General features: G+C 39.6%; 1 protein-coding gene across 1 annotated transcript in view; it reads right to left on the bottom strand.

Annotated features, from left to right (window-relative positions):
• Nucleotides 1-27,704, bottom strand: part of pgm5 (phosphoglucomutase 5) — a 44,123-nt gene that overhangs the window by 3,698 nt on the left and 12,721 nt on the right. Inside the window, exons 7-10 of the mRNA XM_049485610.1 lie at nt 13,877-13,992; nt 9,314-9,449; nt 8,097-8,280; nt 2,325-2,462 (exon numbers count right to left, since the gene is read on the bottom strand). Coding sequence (XP_049341567.1) covers nt 2,325-2,462; nt 8,097-8,280; nt 9,314-9,449; nt 13,877-13,992 — 574 coding nt within the window. The remainder of the gene's footprint in view (nt 1-2,324; nt 2,463-8,096; nt 8,281-9,313; nt 9,450-13,876; nt 13,993-27,704) is intronic.

Below are 27,704 nucleotides of genomic sequence, written 5' to 3'. Positions count from 1 at the left end.
ACCACAAACAGTTTGGCAAAACTGCAGGTCTGGTAATTCAGTACCATCAGTCAAGTTTTGTTTTATTTTTATTTTTTTCTGCGTTATATATAAATACAAAAACTATTAAAAAATATATACAGAATTATTTAGTAAACAAATACATGTTAAACAAAACAGAATATATTTTATATTTTATATTCTTCTATGTGATAGATGATCAGTTTTGAACATCTCTGCTGGATTTTCTCAGTCAGTTTTATGAGGTAGAGTCTCCTGGAATTCAGGCTTTCAGTTAACAGCTGTGCTGAACTCATCAACAGTTAATTACTTGAATTTCTTGTCTCTTAATAAAGTGTTAGAGAGCATCAGTTAAAGTAAAGTAGTGAAGAGGTAGAGTTACAGGTATACAGTGAATAGTGAATATTTGAGTAATGTTCGAATCCAGATTATGAGAAACAACAACTACTCAACTAAATAAAGATTTTAAAAAATACTTCAAAAAGAAATGAAGATCAGTCATTTGACAGTATCTCCAAGTGCAGTTGCAAAAAGGACCATCAAACATGTTATAAGGATGAAACTGGCACTCATCAGGACCGCCCCAGGAAAGAGCAGGAAGAGCGAGAGTTTCCTCTGTTGTACAGGATAAGTTTATCAGAGTTTCCAGCCTCAGAAACCACAAGTTAACAAACAGCTCCTCAGATAAGAGTATCTAAATACTTTTAGTATTTTAGTTTAACACTTTTAAGTTACTACATGATTCATTATGTGTTTCTTCATAATCTGGACTTATGCTGCTCTTATTCCATAATTAACTCACTTTATTTGTAATCTGGTAATTTAATAAAAAAGACTGATACTGAGTTTTATTTAAATATTAGATTGCACTAAATTACATTACCTGCAGCATCACTAATAAATTAAATAACAAGCTGGAAGTGTTTTGATCAAAAATAACATTATAAACAAAGCTATAGGCACTGTATATATATATATATATATATATATATATATATATATATATATATATATATAAGCTTTAGAGGAAAACACGGATGAACAGTGTGTGTTAGAGTGGTGGGGTGACAAGATAGCCTATAGTCATTTATTGTTATCATCACTGATATAGTGAAGATCAGCAGATCTATAGAGCTGTAATAGAGATGAACCCTGATTACTGAAGACTGATTAGAGCTGCTTATGTAAGAATTATATTCTATCTATTGAAATGCAAAATCACCATAACACACACACACACACACACACACACACGACACTGTGTAAACCTCAGCTCACTGCCGTCACCAAATCATTTAAAACATTTAATATCTAAACCACAGACAGACTGTACCTGTTTTACTTAACTTTTATTATTTTATTTTAGTTCTTCTCTTAGTTCTTTATTTTCTTTTTGTTTTTTTTCCTTATTCTATTATTATTATTATTATTATTATTATTATTATTATTATTATTATTATTATTATTATTAATATATATATATATAGTTTTGTATAATTTTTTTTACTTATTTTGTTTTTCTTTTATTATTAATACTTTTATTATTTTTTATTACTGCTGTAATTTTTGAAGTTTATTTATTTATATGTATATTGTATATTGTATTACGTAAAAGTTAGTTTTAGCTTAATTCTAACAGATTTTTGTTGTATTAATCTTATCTTCTTTGATCTTAATTTCTTATCAATTAAACCTAGTTTTAACAATAATTATTATTTTTATTCTCATTCTATTTTTAATCTATTTTTATCTTTTATTTACTGTTGTTCTAAAATAATTAAAATTAGCTTTTATTTTTTCTTGTCATGTCAATCCCTGTTTTAGTAAATGCTGGGCTACACTGAAAATGAGGGTAAATAAAATAACATTGCTGTTCCCGTAAATGAGCTGCTGGAGCTCCTTCACAGCATCAACCAGCAGCTCAGTTTCCTCTGCTGAGAAGAGTTTGTTGAACACATCCAGGTAGCTGCACCGTTACAATAGCAATCCACCAAAGTCAGAGCTCACCTGATCTACTCTTAAAGAGAATGATGAGCTCTTAAAGAGACACTCTGATTGGTTTATTATTTCATGTTACACCCAAAATTAAATACACCCATGATTAATTAGAGAATTAGTAGATGACTTTTGTGTGTTTTAAGATGAGCAAGGTGTACTTTTCCCGATGTTACGATAGCAAAGACACACTGACACGCCCTAAATCACGCTGCCTAGCAGTATAAGATAGAGAGCCCTAATGGGTACTTAGCCACAATATTAGTGTGTGTGTGTCCTGAATGTGTTGTTTAATCTCTCAGTTGTGTTCTGTAGGTTATGAACTGTACCTGTGTTTCTCGGCTGTGTCTCTCAGGGTCTCGTTCGTAGCTCTCGGCGTAGATTCGGATGGTGGATCCGACTCCGGCTCCAGAACCGCTGAGCCTGAAGATGATCCGGGACGAGTCGGTGAAGATGATCCTCAGGCCCTGCAGATCAGAGAGAACACACTGACTTTAAATCTGATCCAGAGAGTTTTTAAAATAACAAAACTAAGTATTCATTACTGAAGATGTTTATTTAGATTCTGTATCTCAGTAAATAAACCCTGAAAAGCTTAAACCTCATATTTCAACTTACATCCCCTTTAAATTCACCCTAGTGTCTGACTATACCACCAAAATCCAAATCACACTATACAACAAATAAATACGATTCCACTTATGATGATGAGTTTCTTTATTTTTACCAAATTAAAAACCTCTGGAATAAAATCAAGAGGAAGATGGATGATCACAAGCCATCAAACCACCAAACTGAACTGCTTGAATTTTTACACCAGGAGTAAAGCAGCATAAAGTTATCCAAAAGCAGTGTGTAAGACTGGTGGAGGAGAACATGATGCCAAGATGCATGAAAAAAAAACTGTGATTAAAAACCAGGATTATTTCACCAAATATTGATTATTTCTGAACTCTTAAAACTTTATGAATATGAACTTGTTTTCTTTGCATAATTTGAGGTCTGAAAGCTCTGCATCTTTTTTGCTATTTCAGTCATTTCTCATTTTCTGTAAATAAATGCTCTAAATGAGAATATTTTTATTTGTAATTTGGGAGAAATGTTGTCTGTAGTTTATAGAATAAAACAACAATGTTCATTTTACTCAAATATAAACCTATAAATAGCAAAATCAGAGAAACTGATTCAGAAACTGAAGTGATCTCTTCATTTTTTACAGAGATGTATACTTAACTGTGGTTATTAATACAGTATAAATCTGATATAAATATGAACAGTATAAAACCCTTGTTGTATGTAATCACACAATGATAGAGATGCTGGATGATTTGAGAAAATATTATATTACTATTTTTATATAATTTTGATCTAATTATCTGGTTAATGAATGTTTTAAGTTTTGTGCTTCTAATCAAACTGATATGAAAACCTCACTGTTGTGCAGGAGAGATATTTCTCCACTAGGTGTCACTAGAAGACAATCAGAGACCAACCAGAGCAGCTGAGAGAATACTGTCTACTGAGTATGTGTGTAGTGTGTAGTGTGTGTGTGTGTGTGTGTGTGTGTGTAGTGTGTGTGTGTGTGTGTGTGTAGTGTGTGTGTGTGTGTGTAGTGTGTGTGTGTGTGTGTGTAGTGTGTGTAGTGTGTGTGTAGTGTGTGTGTAGTGTGTAGTGTGTGTGTGTGTGTAGTGTGTAGTGTGTGTGTAGTGTGTGTGTAGTGTGTGTGTAGTGTGTAGTGTGTGTGTGTGTGTGTGTGTAGTGTGTTTGTGTGTGTAGTGTGTGTGTGTGTGTGTGTGTAGTGCGTGTGTGTAGTGTGTGTGTGTGTGTGTGTAGTGTGTGTGTGTAGTGTGTGTGTGTGTGTGTAGTGTGTGTGTGTAGTGTGTGTGTGTGTGTGTAGTGTGTGTGTGTGTAGTGTGTGTGTAGTGTGTGTGTAGTGTGTGTGTAGTGTGTGTGTAGTGTGTGTGTGTGTAGTGTGTGTGTGTGTGTGTAGTGTGTGTGTGTGTGTGTGTGTGTAGTGTGTGTGTAGTGTGTGTGTGTGTGTGTGTGTGTGTAGTGTGTGTGTAGTGTGTGTGTAGTGTGTGTGTAGTGTGTGTAGTATGTAGTGTGTGTGTGTGTGTGTAGTGTGTGTGTGTGTGTGTGTGTGTGTGTAGTGTGTGTGTAGTGTGTGTGTGTGTGTGTAGTGTGTGTGTGTGTGTAGTATGTAGTGTGTGTGTGTGTGTGTAGTGTGTGTGTAGTGTGTGTGTGTAGTGTGTGTGTGTGTGTAGTATGTAGTGTGTGTGTGTAGTGTGTGTGTGTGTGTGTGTGTAGTGTGTGTGTAGTGTGTGTGTGTAGTGTGTGTGTGTGTGTGTGTGTAGTGTGTGTGTGTGTGTGTGTAGTGTGTGTGTGTGTGTGTGTGGTGTGTGTGTGTGTGTGTGTGTGTGTGTGTGTGTAGTGTGTGTGTGTAGTGTGTGTGTGTAGTATGTAGTGTGTGTGTGTGTAGTATGTAGTGTGTGTGTGTGTGTGTGTAGTGTGTGTGTGTGTGTAGTGTGTGTGTGTGTGTAGTGTGTGTGTGTGTGTGTGTAGTGTGTGTGTGTGTAGTGTTTGTGTGTGTAGTGTGTGTGTAGTGTGTGTGTAGTGTGTGTAGTGTGTGTGTAGTGTGTGTGTGTGTAGTGTGTGTGTAGTGTGTGTGTGTAGTGTGTGTGTGTGTGTAGTATGTAGTGTGTGTGTGTAGTGTGTGTGTGTGTAGTGTGTGTGTAGTGTGTGTGTAGTGTGTGTGTGTGTAGTGCGTGTGTGTAGTGTGTGTGTGTGTGTAGTGTGTGTGTGTGTAGTGTGTGTGTGTGTGTGTAGTGTGTGTGTGTGTGTGTAGTGTGTGTGTGTGTGTGTAGTGTGTGTGTGTGTGTGTGTGTGTGTAGTGTGTGTGTAGTGTGTGTGTAGTGTGTGTGTAGTGTGTGTAGTATGTAGTGTGTGTGTGTGTGTGTGTGTAGTGTGTGTGTGTGTGTGTGTGTGTAGTGTGTGTGTAGTGTGTGTGTGTGTGTGTAGTGTGTGTGTGTAGTGTGTGTGTGTGTGTAGTATGTAGTGTGTGTGTGTGTGTGTAGTGTGTGTGTAGTGTGTGTGTGTAGTGTGTGTGTGTGTGTAGTATGTAGTGTGTGTGTGTAGTGTGTGTGTGTGTGTGTGTGTGTAGTGTGTGTGTAGTGTGTGTGTGTAGTGTGTGTGTGTGTGTGTGTGTGTAGTGTGTGTGTGTGTGTAGTGTGTGTGTGTGTGTGTGTGGTGTGTGTGTGTGTGTGTGTGTGTGTGTGTGTGTGTGTGTGTAGTGTGTGTGTGTAGTGTGTGTGTGTAGTATGTAGTGTGTGTGTGTGTAGTATGTAGTGTGTGTGTGTGTGTGTGTAGTGTGTGTGTGTGTGTAGTGTGTGTGTGTGTGTGTAGTGTGTGTGTGTGTGTGTAGTGTGTGTGTGTGTAGTGTTTGTGTGTGTAGTGTGTGTGTAGTGTGTGTGTAGTGTGTGTGTAGTGTGTGTAGTGTGTGTGTAGTGTGTGTGTAGTGTGTGTGTGTGTGTGTGTAGTGTGTGTGTGTGTGTAGTGTGTGTGTAGTGTGTGTGTAGTGTGTGTGTGTGTAGTGTGTGTGTGTGTGTGTGTAGTGTGTGTGTGTGTGTGTGTGTAGTGTGTGTGTAGTGTGTGTGTGTGTGTGTAGTGTGTGTGTGTGTGTGTAGTGTGTGTGTGTGTGTGTGTAGTGTGTGTGTAGTGTGTGTGTAGTGTGTGTGTGTGTAGTGTGTGTGTGTGTGTGTGTGTAGTGTGTGTGTGTAGTGTGTGTGTAGTGTGTGTGTAGTGTGTGTGTAGTGTGTGTGTAGTGTGTGTGTGTGTGTGTAGTGTGTGTGTGTAGTGTGTGTGTGTAGTGTGTGTGTGTGTAGTGTGTGTGTGTGTGTGTGTAGTGTGTGTGTGTGTAGTGTGTGTGTGTGTGTGTGCAGGCTAGAACAGCTGATGGTGGGAGAGGAATGTCTGCTGGAATAATACAGAGTGTGCCAGGGTGTCGGGACGCCTACACATTTGTGTGTGTGTGTGTGTGTGAGGTGGGTGGGTATAGTGTGTGTGAATAGTGAGTGTGTGTGTGTGTGTGTGTGTGTGGGGTGTGAACACATTCCAGGATGAAACACAGGGAACCAGCTGGGTAAATTCTAACAGGGGTCGTAGCCAAGTGTGTGTGTGTGTGTGTGTGTGTGTGTCATACATCCAACAGCTCTACCAAACGTGTGAGGTGCATCGTGATGCTCATCACTATCTTACACCCCACCATTAGTCTATTTTCACTCCTTCCTCCTGCCTGGTTTAAACAGCAGCAGATCTTCTGAATATATCTACACTGATGGGCGTGGTGTTCTGGAAATGAGGTGTGTTCAGGTACATTTCTGGAGTTTTATCTTGTTTATCTTGGTAACAGAAAACACAGGAGCTCCACTGACTGAATACAACCTAGACAGACGCCAACAGTCAGACGTTCATCGCTATCTCGGTAACACAGGCGCCGTGCCGAGCCGAGCGTACACCCCCACTTATTACACACACATGAACACACAGCAGCACAAACCCAACTTTTACATCAACAATAAACAGAATAATCTGGTCTTTTGTGTCCCGTCCAGCTGAACCATGTCTAATAAATTATTAAATTATAGTCTGTATTGAATTTATTATGAATTCATTATTATCTGCTGATTCTGCTCATATATCAGATCAGTAAATCCCACCAGCGTCTCTGGTGCGGGTGGTCCGGACCGGGCGGGGTCAGTGTGAGGATCTGAACAGGGTGTGAGGTGTGAATTTAATCTGCAGTGTTTAATAAAGCTGAGCTCTTTATATCAGTTATTATGTGGAAATAAAGTGTTGTGTTTCTGTGATCCGTAAAGAGAGAAATAAAAGATCAGTATAAACAGCTGAAGGTATCGCTTTTATTACAGCAGTTATAGCTGTGTATAAAGAGTCTATAAACACAGAGTACAGAGTGTTACACACTAAACGCTGCTGTCAGCACTGGAAAACAGGCGGTGCTGATCTGCTCAGAGAAAAGATCCTTTTAAAACACAGATGTGGGTATTTTTATCTTAAACACTCTGTGTTTTTGCTGTATTTTGTTATTAGCTGCCACACTGCAGTTATTCTGTCACTTATTGGACTATTTCCTCACTTACACACACACACACACACACACACACACACACACACTCTAGATATCTGCATATCTATTTAGCATCATATATTATATAGTCTTACTTAACATATTTCTGTGCAATACCATTTGTCAATATGTCTATAGTGTATTGTTATTGTGAATATTGTGTATACTGTTATCTGTATATACTATTTTTTGTGGGAACCTGCATGTACACCTGTACTCTGTGACGACAATAAAAATCTTGAATCTTGAATCTACTGTAGTACATTTCAAACAACAGTGTATTAAAGACAAAAACATTTTCAGCTTTTAATGGGAGTTCATGTGAGAAAATCTGATTTAGACTTTTTGACCGAATATAAAGAAAAACCTCCAGACTCACAGCATCTCTTAAAATAAACAAAACAGCAGCAAAGACCATTAGCTTAAACTTGAGATTAAACACAAAAATATAAACTTGTGTAAAGCCTCACATTCTTATAAACTTCCTGGTTCCTATCTTTCACCCTGCGCAAGGTGTGTCACAATGCTTATTGCTAAAAATTTAAATAGAGCCCGGTGTGAATTTAATCAGCTGAGTTTTAGTGTTTACTGTGAGTATGACCGTATAACAGACTCTATAGAACAGTTAAAGTAACAGTTTTAAGGGAGTAAAAAAACATTTATCCCATCTAGAGTAAATTACAACTTTCAACATGAATTCCTTCAAAAAGACAAACTAACTAAAAGTGTCTAAAGCTTTATTATTGAGTTCATATTTCAGTAACATAGGAGAATGTATCCAGAACAGAGCTGCTGCACTGTAGTTTTTAGCAGTAAAGAAAATGGTAACTTGCTCTTATATCCTACACTGAGGTTATTAAATATTATATAACTATAACTGAACGCTAAGGGAAGGTAGCGGGGGGGGGGAAAGGCTACACACTGACGGTGTGGGGTTATGGTTTAAGGTAAAGCTCACCTGGTTTCGTGAAACGCTGCCGTCCACCGGGTCGATGTACTCGAAGCTGTCCGCTTTCTCCACGCTGTACACATTATTCCCCACAGCGAATTTCTGATTGGCGAAGGCCTTGTCTGTGACCACGCCCTCCAGATCTCTCATCAGGTAAAACGCTGCTCTGGGATCCACACCTTCATAATCAAACCTGATCATTTAAACACACAAACATAAAAACACAAATCAAACAGAGTTTCTTACATTTACTTTAGCTTCCAAGTTATTTCAGGCTCTATCTTGTACCCTGTGAAACATAATGCAATGCCATGCTCATTGCTATCTTTCACCCCACCTATATTCACTCCTATTTTCCTCCTGCCTGGTTTAAACAGCAGCAGATCTTCTGAATATATCTACACTGATGGGCGTGGTGTACCGCTGTGGGAGAGTGTGTGGGAATATGAGGATGATGAATGCGGGTCTGATCTGAGGAGGTTCTGCTGGTTCTGTCTCTCGGGGGGAAGCGGATAAATAAAGCTCCTCAGAGCAGCATGTTTATAATCCTTTATAATCACCGACAACCAGAGATTTATTACTGCAGCTCTGAACTCACAGAGTTTTAGAACTCAACCCTTATTTAAATCTAAACGATTCTCTATAGAACACAAACCTACACCTACATGGGGTGTAGACAGGGTGTAGTTTGGTTTTAGTTGGGGTGTAGACAGGATGTAGACAGGGTGTAGTTATGTTGTAGATAGTGTGTGAACAGGATGTAGATGGGGTGTAGTTGGGGAGTAGTTGGGGTGTAATTGAAGTGTAGACGGTGTGTAGATGGGTAGATGGTGGTGTTTCCTGTATTGTTGTATGACGGGTGTTGGAAGTCGGGTGTAGTTAGGTTGTAGTTGGGTGTAATTGTGGTGTAATCAGGTTTTATATGTGGTGTGGTTACGTTGTAGTCTGGATGTAGACCGGGTGTAGTTATGTTAATCAGGATGTAGACAGGGTGTAGTTTGGTTGTAGTTGGGGTGTAGACAGGATGTAGACAGGGTGTAGTTTGGTTGTAGTTGGGGTGTAATTGAAGTGTAGACGGTGTGTAGACGGGTAGATGGTGGTGTTTCCTGTATTGTTGTATGACGGGTGTTGGAAGTCGGGTGTAGTTAGGTTGTAGTTGGGTGTAATTGTGGTGTAGAAGGTGGAGTTTGCAGTATTGGTTGTGAGTAACAGTACTCCAGCAGTACCTGCAGTAATAGTTCCGGCCCAGTTTGGCCCAGTGGTCCCGGACGATCTCCTCCACCCCCTGTTTCCTCACAGCTATGATGGAGAGCCACACCAGCACCGCCCACAGACCGTCCTTCTCCCGGATATGATCTGATCCTGTGATACACAATTAAAACATTAACACTCATTTCACTTCAAATAACTTTACACACTCTTCACAGTGTTCTATTTTTCTGTATAAATCTGCATAAAGTTCTGTTATATAAGTGGGTTTCCTCCCATAAACTGCTGCTTTAGCTCCGCCCACAACATTTCTATTGGATTAAGACCAGGACAGTAACAGTATTAGTAACAGTAACTGTATCAGTAACAGTAACTGAATTAGTAACAGTAACTGAATTAGTAACAGTAACGGTATCAGTAACAGTAACTGTATCAGTAACAGTAACTGTATCAGTAACAGTAACTGTATCAGTAACAGTAACGGTATCAGTAACAGTAACTGTATCAGTAACAGTAACTGTATCAGTAACAGTAACTGAATTAGTAACAGTAACTGAATTAGTAACAGTAACGGTATCAGTAACAGTAACTGTATCAGTAACTGTATCAGTAACAGTAACTGTATCAGTAACAGTAACTGAATTAGTAACAGTAACTGTATCAGTAACAGTAACTGTATCAGTAACAGTAACTGAATTAGTAACAGTAACTGTATCAGTAACAGTAACTGAATTAGTAACTGTATCAGTAACAGTAACTGAATTAGTAACAGTAACTGTATCAGTAACAGTAACTGAATTAGTAACAGTAACTGTATCAGTAACAGTAACTGAATTAGTAACTGTATCAGTAACAGTAACTGAATTAGTAACAGTAACTGTATCAGTAACAGTAACTGAATTAGTAACTGTATCAGTAACAGTAACTGAATTAGTAACAGTAACTGAATTAGTAACAGTAACTGTATCAGTAACAGTAACTGTATCAGTAACAGTAACTGTATCAGTAACAGTAACTGAATTAGTAACAGTAACTGTATCAGTAAAAGTTAATGAATTAGTAACAGTAACTGTATCAGTAACAGTAACTGAATTAGTAACTGTATCAGTAACAGTAACTGAATTAGTATCAGTAACTGTATCAGTAACAGTAACTGAATTAGTAACAGTAACTGTATCAGTAACAGTAACTGTATCAGTAACAGTAACTGAATTAGTAACAGTAACTGTATCAGTAAAAGTTAACGAATTAGTAACAGTAACTGTATCAGTAACAGTAACTGTATCAGTAACTGTATCAGTAACAGTAACTGTATCAGTAACAGTAACTGTATCAGTAACATTAACTGAATTAGTATCAGTAACTGTATCAGTAACAGTAACTGAATTAGTATCAGTAACTGTATCAGTAACAGTAACTGTATCAGTAACAGTAACTGAATTAGTAACAGTAACTGTATCAGTAAAAGTTAATGAATTAGTAACAGTAACTGTATCAGTAACAGTCACTGTATCAGTAACAGTAACTGAATTAGTAACAGTAACTGTATCAGTAAAAGTTAATGAATTAGTAACAGTAACTGTATCAGTAAAAGTTAATGAATTAGTATCAGTAACTGTATCAGTAACAGTAACTGAATTAGTATCAGTAACTGTATCAGTAACAGTAACTGTATCAGTAACAGTAACTGTATCAGTAACTGTATCAGTAGCAGTAACTGTATCAGTAACAGTAACTGTATCAGTAACTGTATCAGTAACAGTAACTGTATCAGTAACTGTATCAGTAACAGTAACTGTATCAGTAACTGTATCAGTAGCAGTAACTGTATCAGTAACAGTAACTGTATCAGTAACTGTATCAGTAACAGTAACTGTATCAGTAACAGTAACTGTATCAGTAACAGTAACTGTATCAGTAACTGTATCAGTAACAGTAACTGTATCAGTAACTGTATCAGTAACAGTAACTGTATCAGTAACTGTATCAGTAACAGTAACTGTATCAGTAGCAGTAACTGAATTAGTAACTGTATCAGTAACAGTAACTGTATCAGTAACTGTATCAGTAACAGTAACTGTATCAGTAACAGTAACTGTATCAGTAACTGTATCAGTAACAGTAACTGTATCAGTAACAGTAACTGTATCAGTAACTGTATCAGTAACTGTATCAGTAACAGTAACTGAATTAGTAACTGTATCAGTAACAGTAACTGTATCAGTAACTGTATCAGTAACAGTAACTGTATCAGTAACAGTAACTGTATCAGTAACTGTATCAGTAACATTAACTGTATCAGTAACAGTAACTGTATCAGTAACTGTATCAGTAACAGTAACTGAATTAGTAACAGTAACTGTATCAGTAACTGTATCAGTAACAGTAACTGTATCAGTAACAGTAACTGTATTAGTAACTATTAGTAATCAGTATTAGTAACAGTAACTGTATCAGTAACTGTATCAGTAACAGTAACTGAATTAGTAACAGTAACTGAATTAGTAACAGTAACTGTATCAGTAACTGAATCAGTAACTGAATTAGTAACAGTAACTGTATCAGTAACTGAATCAGTAACTGAATTAGTAACAGTAACTGAATTAGTAACAGTAACTGTATCAGTAACTGAATCAGTAACTGAATTAGTAACAGTAACTGTATCAGTAACTGAATCAGTAACTGAATTAGTAACAGTAACTGTATCAGTAACTGAATCAGTAACTGAATTAGTAACAGTAACTGAATCAGTAAATGAAATAAGTAACAGTAACTGTATCAGTATTAGTAACAGTAACCGTGAGTGGTGATACTGGAGGAGTTAATTCAGGGACTGGAGGAGATTTCTCTGGTTTCAGTGTCCATATATGGATCTGCAGCTTTCTATAAACCATGACTCTCTCTCTCTCTCTCTTTCTCTCTATCATTTCCTATTCTCTTCCACTCTCTCTGTTCCTGTAATCTCTGAGTCTCTCTCCATTTCTCTCTCTCTATCTCATTCTATTCTGTACAACCCTCTCTATACCTAACTCAATCTATTCTTTCTCTCTCTCTCTTTTTATTCCCTCTCTCTTCCTCTATTTTCCTTCTCTCTCTTTGTATTCTTTAGCTCTGTCCCCTTTCTGTTCCCCCTCTCATTTTATTTTCTCTCCAAATTCTGTCTCTTCTCTCTCTACCTCTATTATCTATGTCCATCTATTTTTCTCTATTTCTCCCTCTGTATACTCTCTCTCTCTCTCTCTCTGTCTCTCTCTCTCTCTCTCTGTGAGATGATTTATGTTCCTGTCTTCCTTTTATAGCAGAAGAATGGAGGAGGACAGTGCTGCTGGTGCTGGTGGTGGAGATGAGTGTGTATGAAGCTGTTGTTGGTGGAGGTGATGAATGGACGGGTGGAGCTGTAGAGGGTGGTGTTTTATGGGGGGGTGAGGTCAGAGCTACTGTTGGGATTAATCATCTCCCCCAGTTCAGAGTGTGACTCACGGGGGTGCGTCTACACCACCCAGCTGATCCTCCTCCACCCTGTTCTCCATCACTGTACAGTACTATCACCATACTGTTACTCTGACTATACTCCATACATCACAACACAGTACTCTACAGTATTTTACAGCATCTGTGTTTCTGAAGAGAATAAAATACTCCTAAATAATCAAATACCAGGAATTAGGGTTTTATTGGTGTTTCAGTTCACACAATTTAACAACCGATAATCTCCACCACAGGTTTATTAACACTATTCAATAATAATACGATATATCGCAATATCAATATTTTAACCCACCATAAAACCAGCAGGAGAATAATAATAATAAAGTATGCAGAGAAACAGATACAGAACAACCGTCTGTAATTATTGTACACAGTGTCCTTTATGATCAGTGGAGTTCATATACAGCTCTGTAAAAAAAATAAGAAATCACCTAAAAATTGTGAGTTTTTTTTATTTTATCAAATTAAAAACCTCTGGAATATAATCAAGAGGAAGATGGATGATCACAAACCATCAAACCACCAAACTGAACTGCTTGAATTTTTACACCAGGAGTAAAGCAGCATAAAGTTATCCAAAAGCAGTGTGTAAGACTGGTGGAGGAGAACATGATGCCGAGATGCATGAAAAAAACTGTGATTAAAAACCAGGATTATTCCACCAAATATTGATTATTTCTGAACTCTTAAAACTTTATGAATATGAACTTGTTTTCTTTGCATTATTTGAGGTCTGAAAGCTCTGCATCTTTTTTGTTATTTCAGCCATTTCTCATTTTCTGTAAATAAATGCTCTAAATGATTAAATATTTTTATTTGGAATTTGGTAGAAATGTTGTCTGTAGTTTATAGAATAAAACAACAATGTTCATTTTACTCAAATATAAACCTATAAATAGCAAAATCAGAGAAACTGATTCAGAAACTGAAGTGATCTCTTCATTTTTTACAGAGATGTATATATATATATACACAGCTTTTGCTGTAACTAAGTTTCATTAACAATATATACACTTTAGGCACATCCTCTCCTACTGAAACAGTCCAGTAAAAATAGCACTTTTAACAGGCTGTAATGATGAAGTGCTCACCTGTTCCAAAGCTCTCCTCTCCACAAAACGAGCATCTGCCCGAATCCATCAAATTCCCAAAGAACCTCCAGCCAGCAGGAGTTTCATACAGAGCCACCTTCATAGCCTTAGCTACCCTGCAAAACACACAGCAACCGTAAACACCACCGTGTCTTACTGATACAAGGTTTCTGCACTGTTAAATCTGCAATAGAAGATGATGATGATGAGACTAACAGAGCCAGAAAACACAAGATCAAAGGGATTTATGATTTATATTTTACTGTCAAATATCTTATTATAAGTGCGCTGTAGAACATCACAGATAAAGCTGCAGGTTTATGCTCTTCTTCTTCCACAGCTGCAGATCTCTGTTTCTCTGTTTTATTTAACACGACTGGATTTAATCCAAACACTGACCTGTATAGCAGCCTTATACCAATTACTACAAAATATATTTATAACGACTCAGACTTGGAGTCAGAATGCAAAATCAAGAAGGTTTTATTAGAATAATAGAAAACTTACAAGAAACAAACAACACTATGAGACATATACACAAAAACAAAAGTTAATCAAACAGAATAAAGACAATAATCAATAAAAAAAGTACTATACGGAGGGTCAATCAAAGCACAACACAGAACAAAGGGAAACATGGGGTTTGTGTAGTGCTGTGGAAACAAGGAACACCTGGGGTGGGTAACGAGGGGGCGGGGTTACAAACACCACATGTGTGAACACTGCTGACAGGGTGGGTTTATTCTGAAGACGAGACAGGAGCAAATAAAAGTCTGTCTTTCTTCTCATGAACATTTCACTAAAAAGTGACCTACTGTAACTTTTTATCTGTGTCCACATGGCTTTAATTTAAGGTAGTACTGTCAGAATGCATTGTGGGGCGCTGTAGCGCACAGAGCAATTTCAACAAAAGTGCATGTTTTTGTAAGTGCATGGTGTATCTGACGTTTTAAAGTAAAATTTCTGTAATTGTGATTTTGTGAAATTTTGAAGCATTTGTGGCAATTTTCAATAAAAAATAATTCAAACAAATACATTAAAACCCCATGCTATGTTTCTAAAAATCAGTACAGTAGAGCTAAACACGACACTGATGTGATTATTCGATATACTGATCATTTCCTTCACCTCTAGGAGCTCAATATTCAGGTTCAACTTCTATAATCATTTATAATAATCTACTGTATCCAAGTTCATTTGAACCCAACAAGTGTAACGAGCTGTAAATGAGTATAATTGTATATAATGAGAGTAATTAGCGCTGTTAGCGGCTCCTGGAGACCGGGCTGAGTACTATTCTGGGATGCTGTGTTTGGTATTCCGGGTCGGCGCTGTGCTGAGGGAGTGGAGTGCTGGGGGGGCGGAGCCGGGAAACAGCTGTTTACTCCTGGGTGGAATTACTAAATAAGAGTAAAGAGGGTTATTCGCCGAGGGACGCCGCCGGGAATGGAAAGCCTGGCTCTGAGACAAGCAGCAGGAATTTCTGACCCTCAGACTCTTTCTGACCATTTATTCACATCATCTCAGTCCAACACAAGCAGCCCTGATCCAGCCCTGATCCAGTCCTGATCCAGCCCTGAGTTTACAGAGTACAGGAGCGCTGGATCAGTGCATAAAACACAGAAAGAGAGAGAAGAGGATGATGGAAATAAAGAGAGAAGGTTGAGGAAAAGAGCTCAGCACAAAAATATAGTTGATTTTGGATTTTGGATGCCTGGTTTATTCTTGTAACTGTAGTGAGTGTCAGTGTGTCTTTGCTATTGTAATGTTGGGAAAAGTACACAAGCAAAGTCATGTACTAATTATCTTAATTAATCATGGGTGTGGTTCATTTTGAGCGTAACATGGAATAATAAACCAATCAGAGTGTCTCTTGCGCCTATGTTACCGAGATAGCAATGAACGTCTGACTGTTGGCATTTGTCTAGGTTGTATTCAGTCAGTGGAGCTCCAACATAAACAAGCAAAACTCCAGATGTACCTGAACACACCTCATTTCCAGATCATTAAATCTAAAGCTGGAGTTCGTCTTTAAATCCAGCAGGAAATGGGCCGGTCCTCTTCCTGGCAACTGAACCGAACCGAACTCGACCCACAGGTCACAGAGTCCTGATCCTGAGAGACAGACGGGTGTATAACTGCACAGACTGAGCTCTGAGAGAACCGCTCTCCGGTTCCACTGCCCCAAACCCGGGTCTCGTTTATGTTCTGTGAAACATGTTTTGGAACTGAATGCCCCCAAGTGCAAGAAACATCCGGAAAATGAGGATGTGCATTCCAGCAGGGTTGCCAAGGCCTTCCCCCATAATCCCTCTTCAAAACGCCACCGCGGACAAACGACAAACAAATAAACAAACCCGGTTGCCAGACAGAAGCGCTCGGCCCGGGAGCCTGACCTTACCAAGAGCAGAGGAATGTAAAAACACAACACTCCCGAGAGAGGAGTCCCTACTGAGCTATATATATACACACACCACACACTACACACTATACACTACACACTATACACTATACACTACACACTATACACTACACACTATACACCACACACTATACACTATACACTACACACTATACACCACACACTATACACTCCCGAGAGAGGAGTCCCTACTGAGCTATATATATACACACACCACACACTACACACTATACACTACACACTAAACACTATACACTACACACTATACACTACACACTATACACCACACACTATACACTATACACTACACACTATACACCACACACTATACACTACACACTATACACTCCCGAGAGAGGAGTCCCTACTGAGCTTTATATATACACACACCACACACTACACACCACACACTACACACTACACACTATACACTACACACTATACACTACACACTAAACACTATACACTACACACTAAACACTATACACTACACACTATACACTCCCGAGAGAGGAGTGCCTACTGAGCTTTATATATACACACACTACACACTACACACCACACACTACACACCACACACCACACACTACACACCACACACTACACACTATACACTACACACTATACACTACACACTAAACACTATACACTACACACTAAACACTATACACTACACACTAAACACTACACACTAATCACTATACACTCCCGAGAGAGGAGTGCCTACTGAGCTTTATATACACACACCACACACTACACACTACACACCACACACTATACACTACACACCACACACTATACACCACACACTATACACTACACACTATACACTCCCGAGAGAGGAGTCCCTACTGAGCTTTATATACACACACCACACACCACACACTACACACCACACACTACACACTATACACTATACACCACACACTATACACTACACACTATACACTCCCGAGAGAGGAGTCCCTACTGAGCTTTATATACACACACCACACACCACACACTACACACCACACACTACACACTATACACCACACACTATACACTACACACTATACACTCCCGAGAGAGGAGTCCCTACTGAGCTTTATATACACACACCACACACTATACACTACACACCACACACTATACACTCCCGAGAGAGGAGTCCCTACTGAGCTTTATATACACACACCACACACTACACACCACACACTATACACTACACACCACACACTACACACTATACACTACACACCACACACTACACACTATACACTACACACTCCTGAGAGAGGAGTCCCTACTGAGCTTTATATACACACACCACACACTACACACCACACACTATACACTACACACTATACACTACACACTATACACTCCTGAGAGAGGAGTCCCTACTGAGCTTTATATATATATATACACACTACACACTACACACCACACACCACACACTACACAACACACACCACACACTATACACTACACACTATAAACTACACACTATACACTACACACCACACACTACACACTATACACTACACACCACACACTACACACTATACACTACACACTACACACCACACACTACACACTATACACCACACACTATACACTACACACTATACACTCCCGAGAGAGGAGTCCCTACTGAGCTTTATATACACACACCACACACTACACACCACACACTATACACTACACACCACACACTACACACTATACACTACACACCACACACTACACACTATACACTACACACTCCTGAGAGAGGAGTCCCTACTGAGCTTTATATACACACACCACACACTACACACCACACACTATACACTACACACTATACACTACACACTATACACTCCTGAGAGAGGAGTCCCTACTGAGCTTTATATATATATATACACACTACACACTACACACCACACACCACACACTACACAACACACACCACACACTATACACTACACACTATAAACTACACACTATACACTACACACCACACACTACACACTATACACTACACACCACACACTACACACTATACACTACACACTACACACCACACACTACACACTATACACCACACACTACACACTATTCACTCCGGAGAGAGGAGTCCCTACTGAGCTTTATATACACAAATCAGAACCTCCTAAATACAACAACTGCACACTGCAACACTGTAGACATGCACAAAGCTCATCTAACAATGTTTGGTTAGTAGAACGTTTTCTGTACAGTCTGGATAAACTGGGAATTCAGGAAAATGAGAAAATGTGAAAATGTACTTTGTGTTCTTTATGCTGCACTGTAAACTCAGTCTGAGACACCTGATCTGGACTGTTGTGTAGGTAAGTCCAGCTTCACTAATTTCAAACACTAAATAGAGTTTTCAGCTCTGCTCTCCCATGTAAAAATCACATGGGTTGCCAGTTTGAGATGATAAATTATTGCCAAATTACCTAGCTAATGTTAGCTAACCTGAATTAGCAGCTCAGTTTCCGTCTTGTAGTCCTTCTGGGCTCTAAGCTTCATCTCCATCTATTCAACTTTTTAGAAGATGCTAAAACTGCAGCACACTGCATGGTATGTTCCATGCCTGGCAACCCAATGTATTAATATGATTGGGGGAGGGTCAGTGGGCGGAGTCAGAGGTGTAAACACAAACAGATTTCCGCTTTATAACGAACAGTTCAAAGAACATAAAGCTCTGCTGTAAAGAGACGCCAGATATTCACCAGAAATACAAATCATTAATCAATCTGATCACACATCAGCGTCATTTTATCACTTACTGTACTGTAATACATACTGCACTGTACTGTAATACATACTGCACTATAATGTAATGCATACTGCACTGTACTGTAATGCATACTGCACTGTAATACATACTGCACTGTACTGTAATACATACTGCACTATAATGTAATGCATACTGCACTGTACTGTAATGCATACTGCACTGTAATACATACTGCACTGTACTGTAATGCATACTGCACTGTAATACATACTGCACTGTACTCTAATACATACTGCACTATAATGTAATACATACTGCACTGTAGTGCTGGACGATATGGCCAAAATTTATATCACGATATATTCCATAATTTCGGTCGATACGATATAATTTCGATATCGACATAAATATTTTGAAGGCCTAAGAAAAACTTAAGTCTTTAAAGCCTCCTTTCACAAAAACTATATAATACTTTAGAAATAAAAAATGGTCAAAATAAACCAATGATCACTTTTAATCACTTATAGCAAAATAAAAACATGACATCACTGTCAAACACAAGCCTATAACCTATATACAGTACAAGCCAAAGGTTTGGACACACCTTCTTATTCAATGCGTCATGAAATGAAAGAGTCATTAAAATAAAGAAAACGCATTGAATAAGAAGGAATGTCCAAACTTTTGGCCTGTACTGTACATATTACCAATATAAATAACTTTACATTTACAACAGAGGCAAAGCTTCTTATTCTTCCGTAAACAAATTTAACAGATCAAAACAAAAGTGCTTCAACCAGGATAAGGAAAAAAAGCCTTTATATACATAAAAGGAACATGATATCACAGTCAAATAAGCAAACCTGTAGGCTTTTATAACTATAAATAACTTAGATATAACATAAACTACAAAAGTGTTTCAGCCAGAATAAAGAAATTTAGGAGATTCTAAAAGGAGATTTTAGATGCTGACCGGAGCGCGGCCGAGTTTCAGCGCGAGAGATTTTCAGCGCGAGAGATTTTAGATGCTGACCGGAGCGCGGCCGAGTTTCAGCGCGAGAGATTTTAGATACTGACCGGACCGCGGCCGAGCTTCAGCGCGAGAGATTTCAGCGCGAGAGGTTTTAGATGCTGACCGGAGCGCGGCCGAGTTTCAGCGCGAGAGGTTTTAGATGCTGACCGGAGCGCGGCCGAGTTTCAGCGCGAGAGATTTTAGATACTGACCGGACCGCGGCCGAGCTTCAGCGCGAGAGATTTCAGCGCGAGAGGTTTTAGATGCTGACCGGAGCGCGGCCGAGTTTCAGCGCGAGAGATTTTAGATACTGACCGGACCGCGGCCGAGCTTCAGCGCGAGAGATTTCAGCGCGAGAGGTTTTAGATGCTGACCGGAGCGCGGCCGAGTTTCAGCGCGAGAGATTTTAGATGCTGACCGGAGCGCGGCCGAGTTTCAGCGCGAGAGATTTTAGATGCTGACCGGAGCGCGGCCGAGTTTCAGCGCGAGAGATTTTAGATGCTGACCGGAGCGCGGCCGAGTTTCAGCGCGAGAGATTTTAGATACTGACCGGACCGCGGCCGAGCTTCAGCGCGAGAGATTTCAGCGCGAGAGGTTTTAGATGCTGACCGGAGCGCGGCCGAGTTTCAGCGCGAGAGATTTTAGATGCTGACCGGAGCGCGGCCGAGTTTCAGCGCGAGAGATTTTAGATGCTGACCGGAGCGCGGCCGAGCTTCAGCGCGAGAGATTTCAGCGCGAGTTTCAGCGCGAGAGGTTTTAGATGCTGACCGGAGCGCGGCCGAGTTTCAGCGCGAGAGATTTTAGATGCTGACCGGAGCGCGGCCGAGCTTCAGCGCGAGAGATTTCAGCGCGAGTTTCAGCGCGAGAGGTTTTAGATGCTGACCGGAGCGCGGCCGAGTTTCAGCGCGAGAGATTTCAGCGCGAGTTTCAGCGCGAGAGGTTTTAGATGCTGACAGGAGCGCGGCCGAGTTTCAGCGCGAGAGATTTTAGATGCTGACCGGACCGCGGCCGAGCTTCAGCGCGAGAGATTTCAGCGCGAGAGGTTTTAGATGCTGACCGGAGCGCTGACCGGAGCGCGGCCGAGTTTCAGCGCGAGAGATTTTAGATGCTGACCGGAGCGCGGCCGAGTTTCAGCGCGAGAGATTTTAGATGCTGACCGGAGCGCGGCCGAGCTTCAGCGCGAGAGATTTTCAGCGCGAGAGATTTCAGCACGAGAGATTTTCAGCGCGAGTTTCAGCGCGAGAGATTTTAGGGGCCGAACGGAGCGCAGCTGAGCCGTGTTTCTGTAAATAATACATATCGATATGACACAAAAATGATATCACCGTTATTGAAACATTTCTTATCGCGATAAATACCGTTATCGAATTATTGTCCAGTCCTACTGCACTGTACTCTAATACATACTGCACTGTACTGTAATACATACTGCACTGTACTCTAATACATACTGCACTGTACTCTAATACATACTGCACTGTAATACATACTGCACTGTACTCTAATACATACTGCACTGTAATACATACTGCACTGTACTCTAATACATACTGCACTATAATGTAATACATACTGCACTGTACTGTAATACATACTGCACTATAATGTAATACATACTGCACTGTACTCTAATACATACTGCACTGTACTCTAATACATACTGCACTGTAATACATACTGCACTGTACTCTAATACATACTGCACTGTAATACATACTGCACTGTACTCTAATACATACTGCACTATAATGTAATACATACTGCACTGTACTGTAATACATACTGCACTATAATGTAATACATACTGCACTGTACTGCAATACATACAGCAATATAATGTAATACATACTGCACTGTACTGTAATATATACTGCACTGTACTCTAATACATACTGCACTGTACTGTAATACATACTGCACTGTAATACATACTGCACTGTACTCTAATACATACTGCACTGTAATACATACTGCACTGTACTGTAATACATACTGCACTGCACTCTAATACATACTGTACTGTACTGTAATACATACTGCACTGCACTCTAATACATACTGTACTGTACTGTAATACATACTGCACTGCACTCTAATACATACTGCACTGTACTGTAATACATACTGCACTGTACTGTAATACATACTGCACTATAATGAAATACATACTGCACTATAATGTAATACATACTGCACTGTACTGTAATACATACTGCAATATAATGTAATACATACTGCACTGTACTGTAATACATCCTGCACTGTACTGTAATACATACTGCACTGCACTCTAATACATACTGCACTGTACTCTAATACATACTGCACTGTACTGTAATACATACTGCACTGTAATACATACTGCACTGCACTCTAATACATACTGCACTGTACTGTAATACATACTGCACTGTACTGTAATACATACTGCACTGCACTCTAATACATACTGCACTGTACTGTAATACATACTGCACTGCACTCTAATACATACTGCACTGTACTCTAATACATACTGCACTGTAATACATACTGCACTGTACTGTAATACATACTGCACTGCACTCTAATACATACTGCACTGTACTCTAATACATACAGCACTGTACTGTAATACATACTGCACTGCACTGTAATACATACTGCACTGCACTCTAATACATACTGCACTGTACTGTAATACATACTGCACTGTACTCTAATACATACTGCACTGCACTCTAATACATACTGCACTGTACTGTAATACATACTGCACTGTACTGTAATACATACTGCACTGCACTCTAATACATACTGCACTGTACTGTAATACATACTGCACTGCACTCTAATACATACTGCACTGTACTCTAATACATACTGCACTGTAATACATACTGCACTGTACTGTAATACATACTGCACTGCACTCTAATACATACTGCACTGTACTCTAATACATACTGCACTGTACTGTAATACATACTGCACTGCACTCTAATACATACTGCACTGTACTCTAATACATACTGCACTGTACTGTAATACATACTGCACTGCACTCTAATACATACTGCACTGTACTGTAATATATACTGCACTGCACTCTAATACATACTGCACTGTACTCTCATACATACTGCACTGTAATACATACTGCACTGTACTGTAATACATACTGCACTGCACTCTAATACATACTGCACTGTACTCTAATACATACAGCACTGTACTGTAATACATACTGCACTGTACTGTAATACATACTGCACTGCACTCTAATACATACTGCACTGTACTGTAATACATACTGCACTGTACTCTAATACATACTGCACTGCACTCTAATACATACTGCACTGTACTGTAATACATACTGCACTGTACTGTAATACATACTGCACTGCACTCTAATACATACTGCACTGTACTGTAATACATACTGCACTGCACTCTAATACATACTGCACTGTACTCTAATACATACTGCACTGTAATACATACTGCACTGTACTGTAATACATACTGCACTGCACTCTAATACATACTGCACTGTACTCTAATACATACTGCACTGTACTGTAATACATACTGCACTGTACTGTAATACATACTGCACTGCACTCTAATACATACTGCACTGTACTGTAATACATACTGCACTGTAATACATACTGCACTGTAATACATACTGCACTGTACTGTAATACATACTGCACTGCACTCTAATACATACTGCACTGTACTGTAATACATACTGCACTGCACTCTAATACATACTGCACTGTACTCTAATACATACTGCACTGTAATACATACTGCACTGTACTGTAATACATACTGCACTGCACTCTAATACATACTGCACTGTACTCTAATACATACAGCACTGTACTGCAATACATACTGCACTGCACTCTAATACATACTGCACTGTACTGTAATACATACTGCACTGTACTCTAATACATACTGCACTGCACTCTAATACATACTGCACTGTACTGTAATACATACTGCACTGTACTGTAATACATACTGCACTGCACTCTAATACATACTGCACTGTACTGTAATACATACTGCACTGCACTCTAATACATACTGCACTGTAATACATACTGCACTGTACTGTAATACATACTGCACTGCACTCTAATACATACTGCACTGTACTCTAATACATACAGCACTGTACTGTAATACATACTGCACTGTACTGTAATACATACTGCACTGCACTGTACTGTAATACATACTGCACTGTACTGTAATGCATACTGCACTGTACTGTAATACATACTGCACTGTACTCTAATACATACAGCACTGTACTGTAATACATACTGCACTGTACTGTAATACATACTGCACTGCACTCTAATACATACTGCACTGTACTGTAATGCATACTGCACTGTACTGTAATGCATACTGCACTGTACTGTAATACATACTGCACTGTACTGTAATACATACTGCACTGTACTCTCATACATACTGCACTGTACTGTAATACATACTGCACTATAATGTAATACATACTGCACTGTACTGTAATGCATACTGCACTGTACTGTAATACATACTGCACTGTACTGTAATACATACTGCACTGTACTGTAATGCATACTGCACACACACATACACACTCACACACACACTTTATACACACACACACTTTATACATACACACACACTTTATACACACACACATACACACACTTTATACACACACACACACACTTTATACACACACACTTTATACACACACACACACACTTTATACACACACACACACTTTTTACACACACACAAGCTTAGACATACAAACCACACACACTCTAACGTATGGACACACTTAAGCTCACAGACACACACCCATCTTCAAACAGACACACACTCAGTCACACACACTCCCCCCCCATAAACACACACTCCCCCCCATAAACACACACTCCTGAGTATCTCAGCATTTAAACACCAGCTTCACTCCCAGCAGCTCACAGCCTAAAAAGGTTTCAGCAGCTGAAAGATCACACAGCCCACACACACACTCACACACACACACTCACACACACACACACACACACACACACACACACACGCACACACACACACAGCCCACACACGCACACACACGCACACACACACTCACACACACACTCACTCACACACACACACAGCCCACACACGCACACACACACACACACACACACACACACACACACACTCACACACACACACACACACACACACACACACTCACACACACACACTCACACACTCACACACACACACACTCACACACACACACACACTCACACTCACACACACTCACACACACACACTCACACTCTACAATACAAAAATCCAGAAATGTACCTGAACACACCTCATTTCCAGAACACCACGCCCATCAGTGTAGATATATTCAGAAGATCTGCTGCTGTTTAAACCAGACAGGAGGAAGGAGTGGAAATAGACTGTGGGTGGAGTGAAAGTCTGTGTCGAACAATAACAAGTGTCCTTTAGATCCAAAACTTTGATGTGATAAATCACATCTCCCCACTAGTCACTCTGTACCTCACAACTGAACTTCTCTTCAGTACAGTAGTGATTATATGAGGATCAGTATTAGTGACTCAATTCTCTATCAGTGAATTCACAAACCCACAACCAGATTAAAGCAGCACAGTAAAATCATTCCTTAAACACAGGAACGAGGATCGTAATCTTCCAGAATAAATTACAGTGAGTCTGGACACTGTTAGGAGCGATAAAACCTACAAACCACACAATCACCGGATAATCACCAGAGAATCACCGGAGAATCGCCGGATAATCGCCAGAGAATCACCAGACAATCGCCAGAGAATCACCAGACAATCGCCAGAGAATCACCAGACAATTGCCAGAGAATCACCGGAGAATTGCCAGACAATCGCCAGATAATCACTGGATAATCACCAGAGAATCACCGGAGAATCACCGGAGAATCACCAGACAATCGCCAGAGAATCACCAGACAATCGCCAGAGAATCACCAGACAATCGCCAGAGAATCACCAGACAATCGCCAGAGAATCACCAGACAATTGCCAGAGAATCACCGGAGAATCAACAGAGAATCAACGGAGAATTGCCAGACAATCGCCAGATAATCACTGGATATCACCAGAGAATCACCAGAGAATCAACGGTGATTCTCAACGGAGAATCACCGGAGAATTGCCAGAGAATCACCGGAGAATCGCCAGAGATTCACCGGAAAATCACGAGAATCACCGGAGAGAGAACACTCTTACACATCTAAACACAATGTACATATTTACTTATATATATAGATTATTATCCTGAGAATCGCCGGAGAATCACCAGAGAATCACCGGAGAATCACCGGAGAATCGCCAGAGAATCACAAAAGAATCACCGGAGAATCGCCAGAGAATCACCGGAGAATCGCCACAGAATCACCGGAGAATCACAGGAGAATTACCAGAGAGAGAACACTCTTATACATCTAAACACGATGTACATATTTACTTAATGTGACCATAATCATTAAACATTAAACATTATGAGCTACTGATCCACAGCAGACATCCTATGTTGCAAAAATACATTTCAGGGAGGTATATATATATATATATATATAACTAGCACTTTGAGATTTCTTTGAAATGTAAAGTACATTACAAATAAAATGTATTATTATAACTATTTTATTATATCACATTACCTCACCTCAAGATGCCTTTTCACTATTATAAACTGTACAGCGAGAAAGACGTTCATTATTTATTACTTTTACCAGACATGGATATACTTTAGAGTAGTGTGAGGAAAAATGAGTTTTGATGGGAGCCATATTGCTCCTGAACACATCCCATCCAGGAGGAGAAAAAACACTGTCTGCCCACACTAAAAACTGATTGGCTGACTCACAGACTCTTTGCAGAGAACAGGCCAATCTGAACCCTCTCTGTTTTGCATGTGCAAAACCTTAATAATTGATATTATATGTACTCTTAACAGTACAGTAAGTCACAAACCTATACAAAAGCTCAGTCATGCAAAAAAATAAATAATAATAATAAATAAATAATAATACTCTTACTAAATACCATGATATACATTTTTGCATATTTAGTAGTGAGTAGTGAAATTTCACTTGTTGCACAGGTGCTGCATCCTATCACTAAGCTCTTAAAGAGACCCGTTCTTTCACTAATGTTTGTAGAAGCAATCCCAGCATGCCGAGCTGCTGCTTTTATTAAACACCTGTGGAGACGGAGGAGATTCAGGAACACCTGAGTTCAGGGATCTGAACGGAGGAGAGAATAGTTTATAGTTTTTTCCAGCAGATTATCACCTCAGAGTGTTACATCACCCCCAGAGTAACTCAATTAAACTGAAGGACACAACAGCAGCAGGAGGACGGCAGTGTCCCCGCCGGTGTCCCCGCCCGGATCAGTGTCCGGAACCGTCCGGTTCTAAACACACTGACCCGTCCAGAACCCAGAGCTCAACACTGACCCTCCACTGAGTCACTGAACCCCAGAGCTGATCTGAGAACAGCGCTGGATTAACTTTACTCAGAGAACACGTCCCTGTGCAGAACGGAAACAACACACCTTCTGTGCTCATTAACAACTAAAAATATATAACCTCAGTTTAT

This window comes from Astyanax mexicanus, chromosome 12, assembly GCF_023375975.1.
Source record: "Astyanax mexicanus isolate ESR-SI-001 chromosome 12, AstMex3_surface, whole genome shotgun sequence".
Taxonomy (NCBI): Eukaryota; Metazoa; Chordata; class Actinopteri; order Characiformes; family Acestrorhamphidae; genus Astyanax; species Astyanax mexicanus.
The sequence above is the reverse complement of the archived record's forward strand: the minus strand, read 5'-3'. Positions and strand labels throughout refer to the sequence as shown.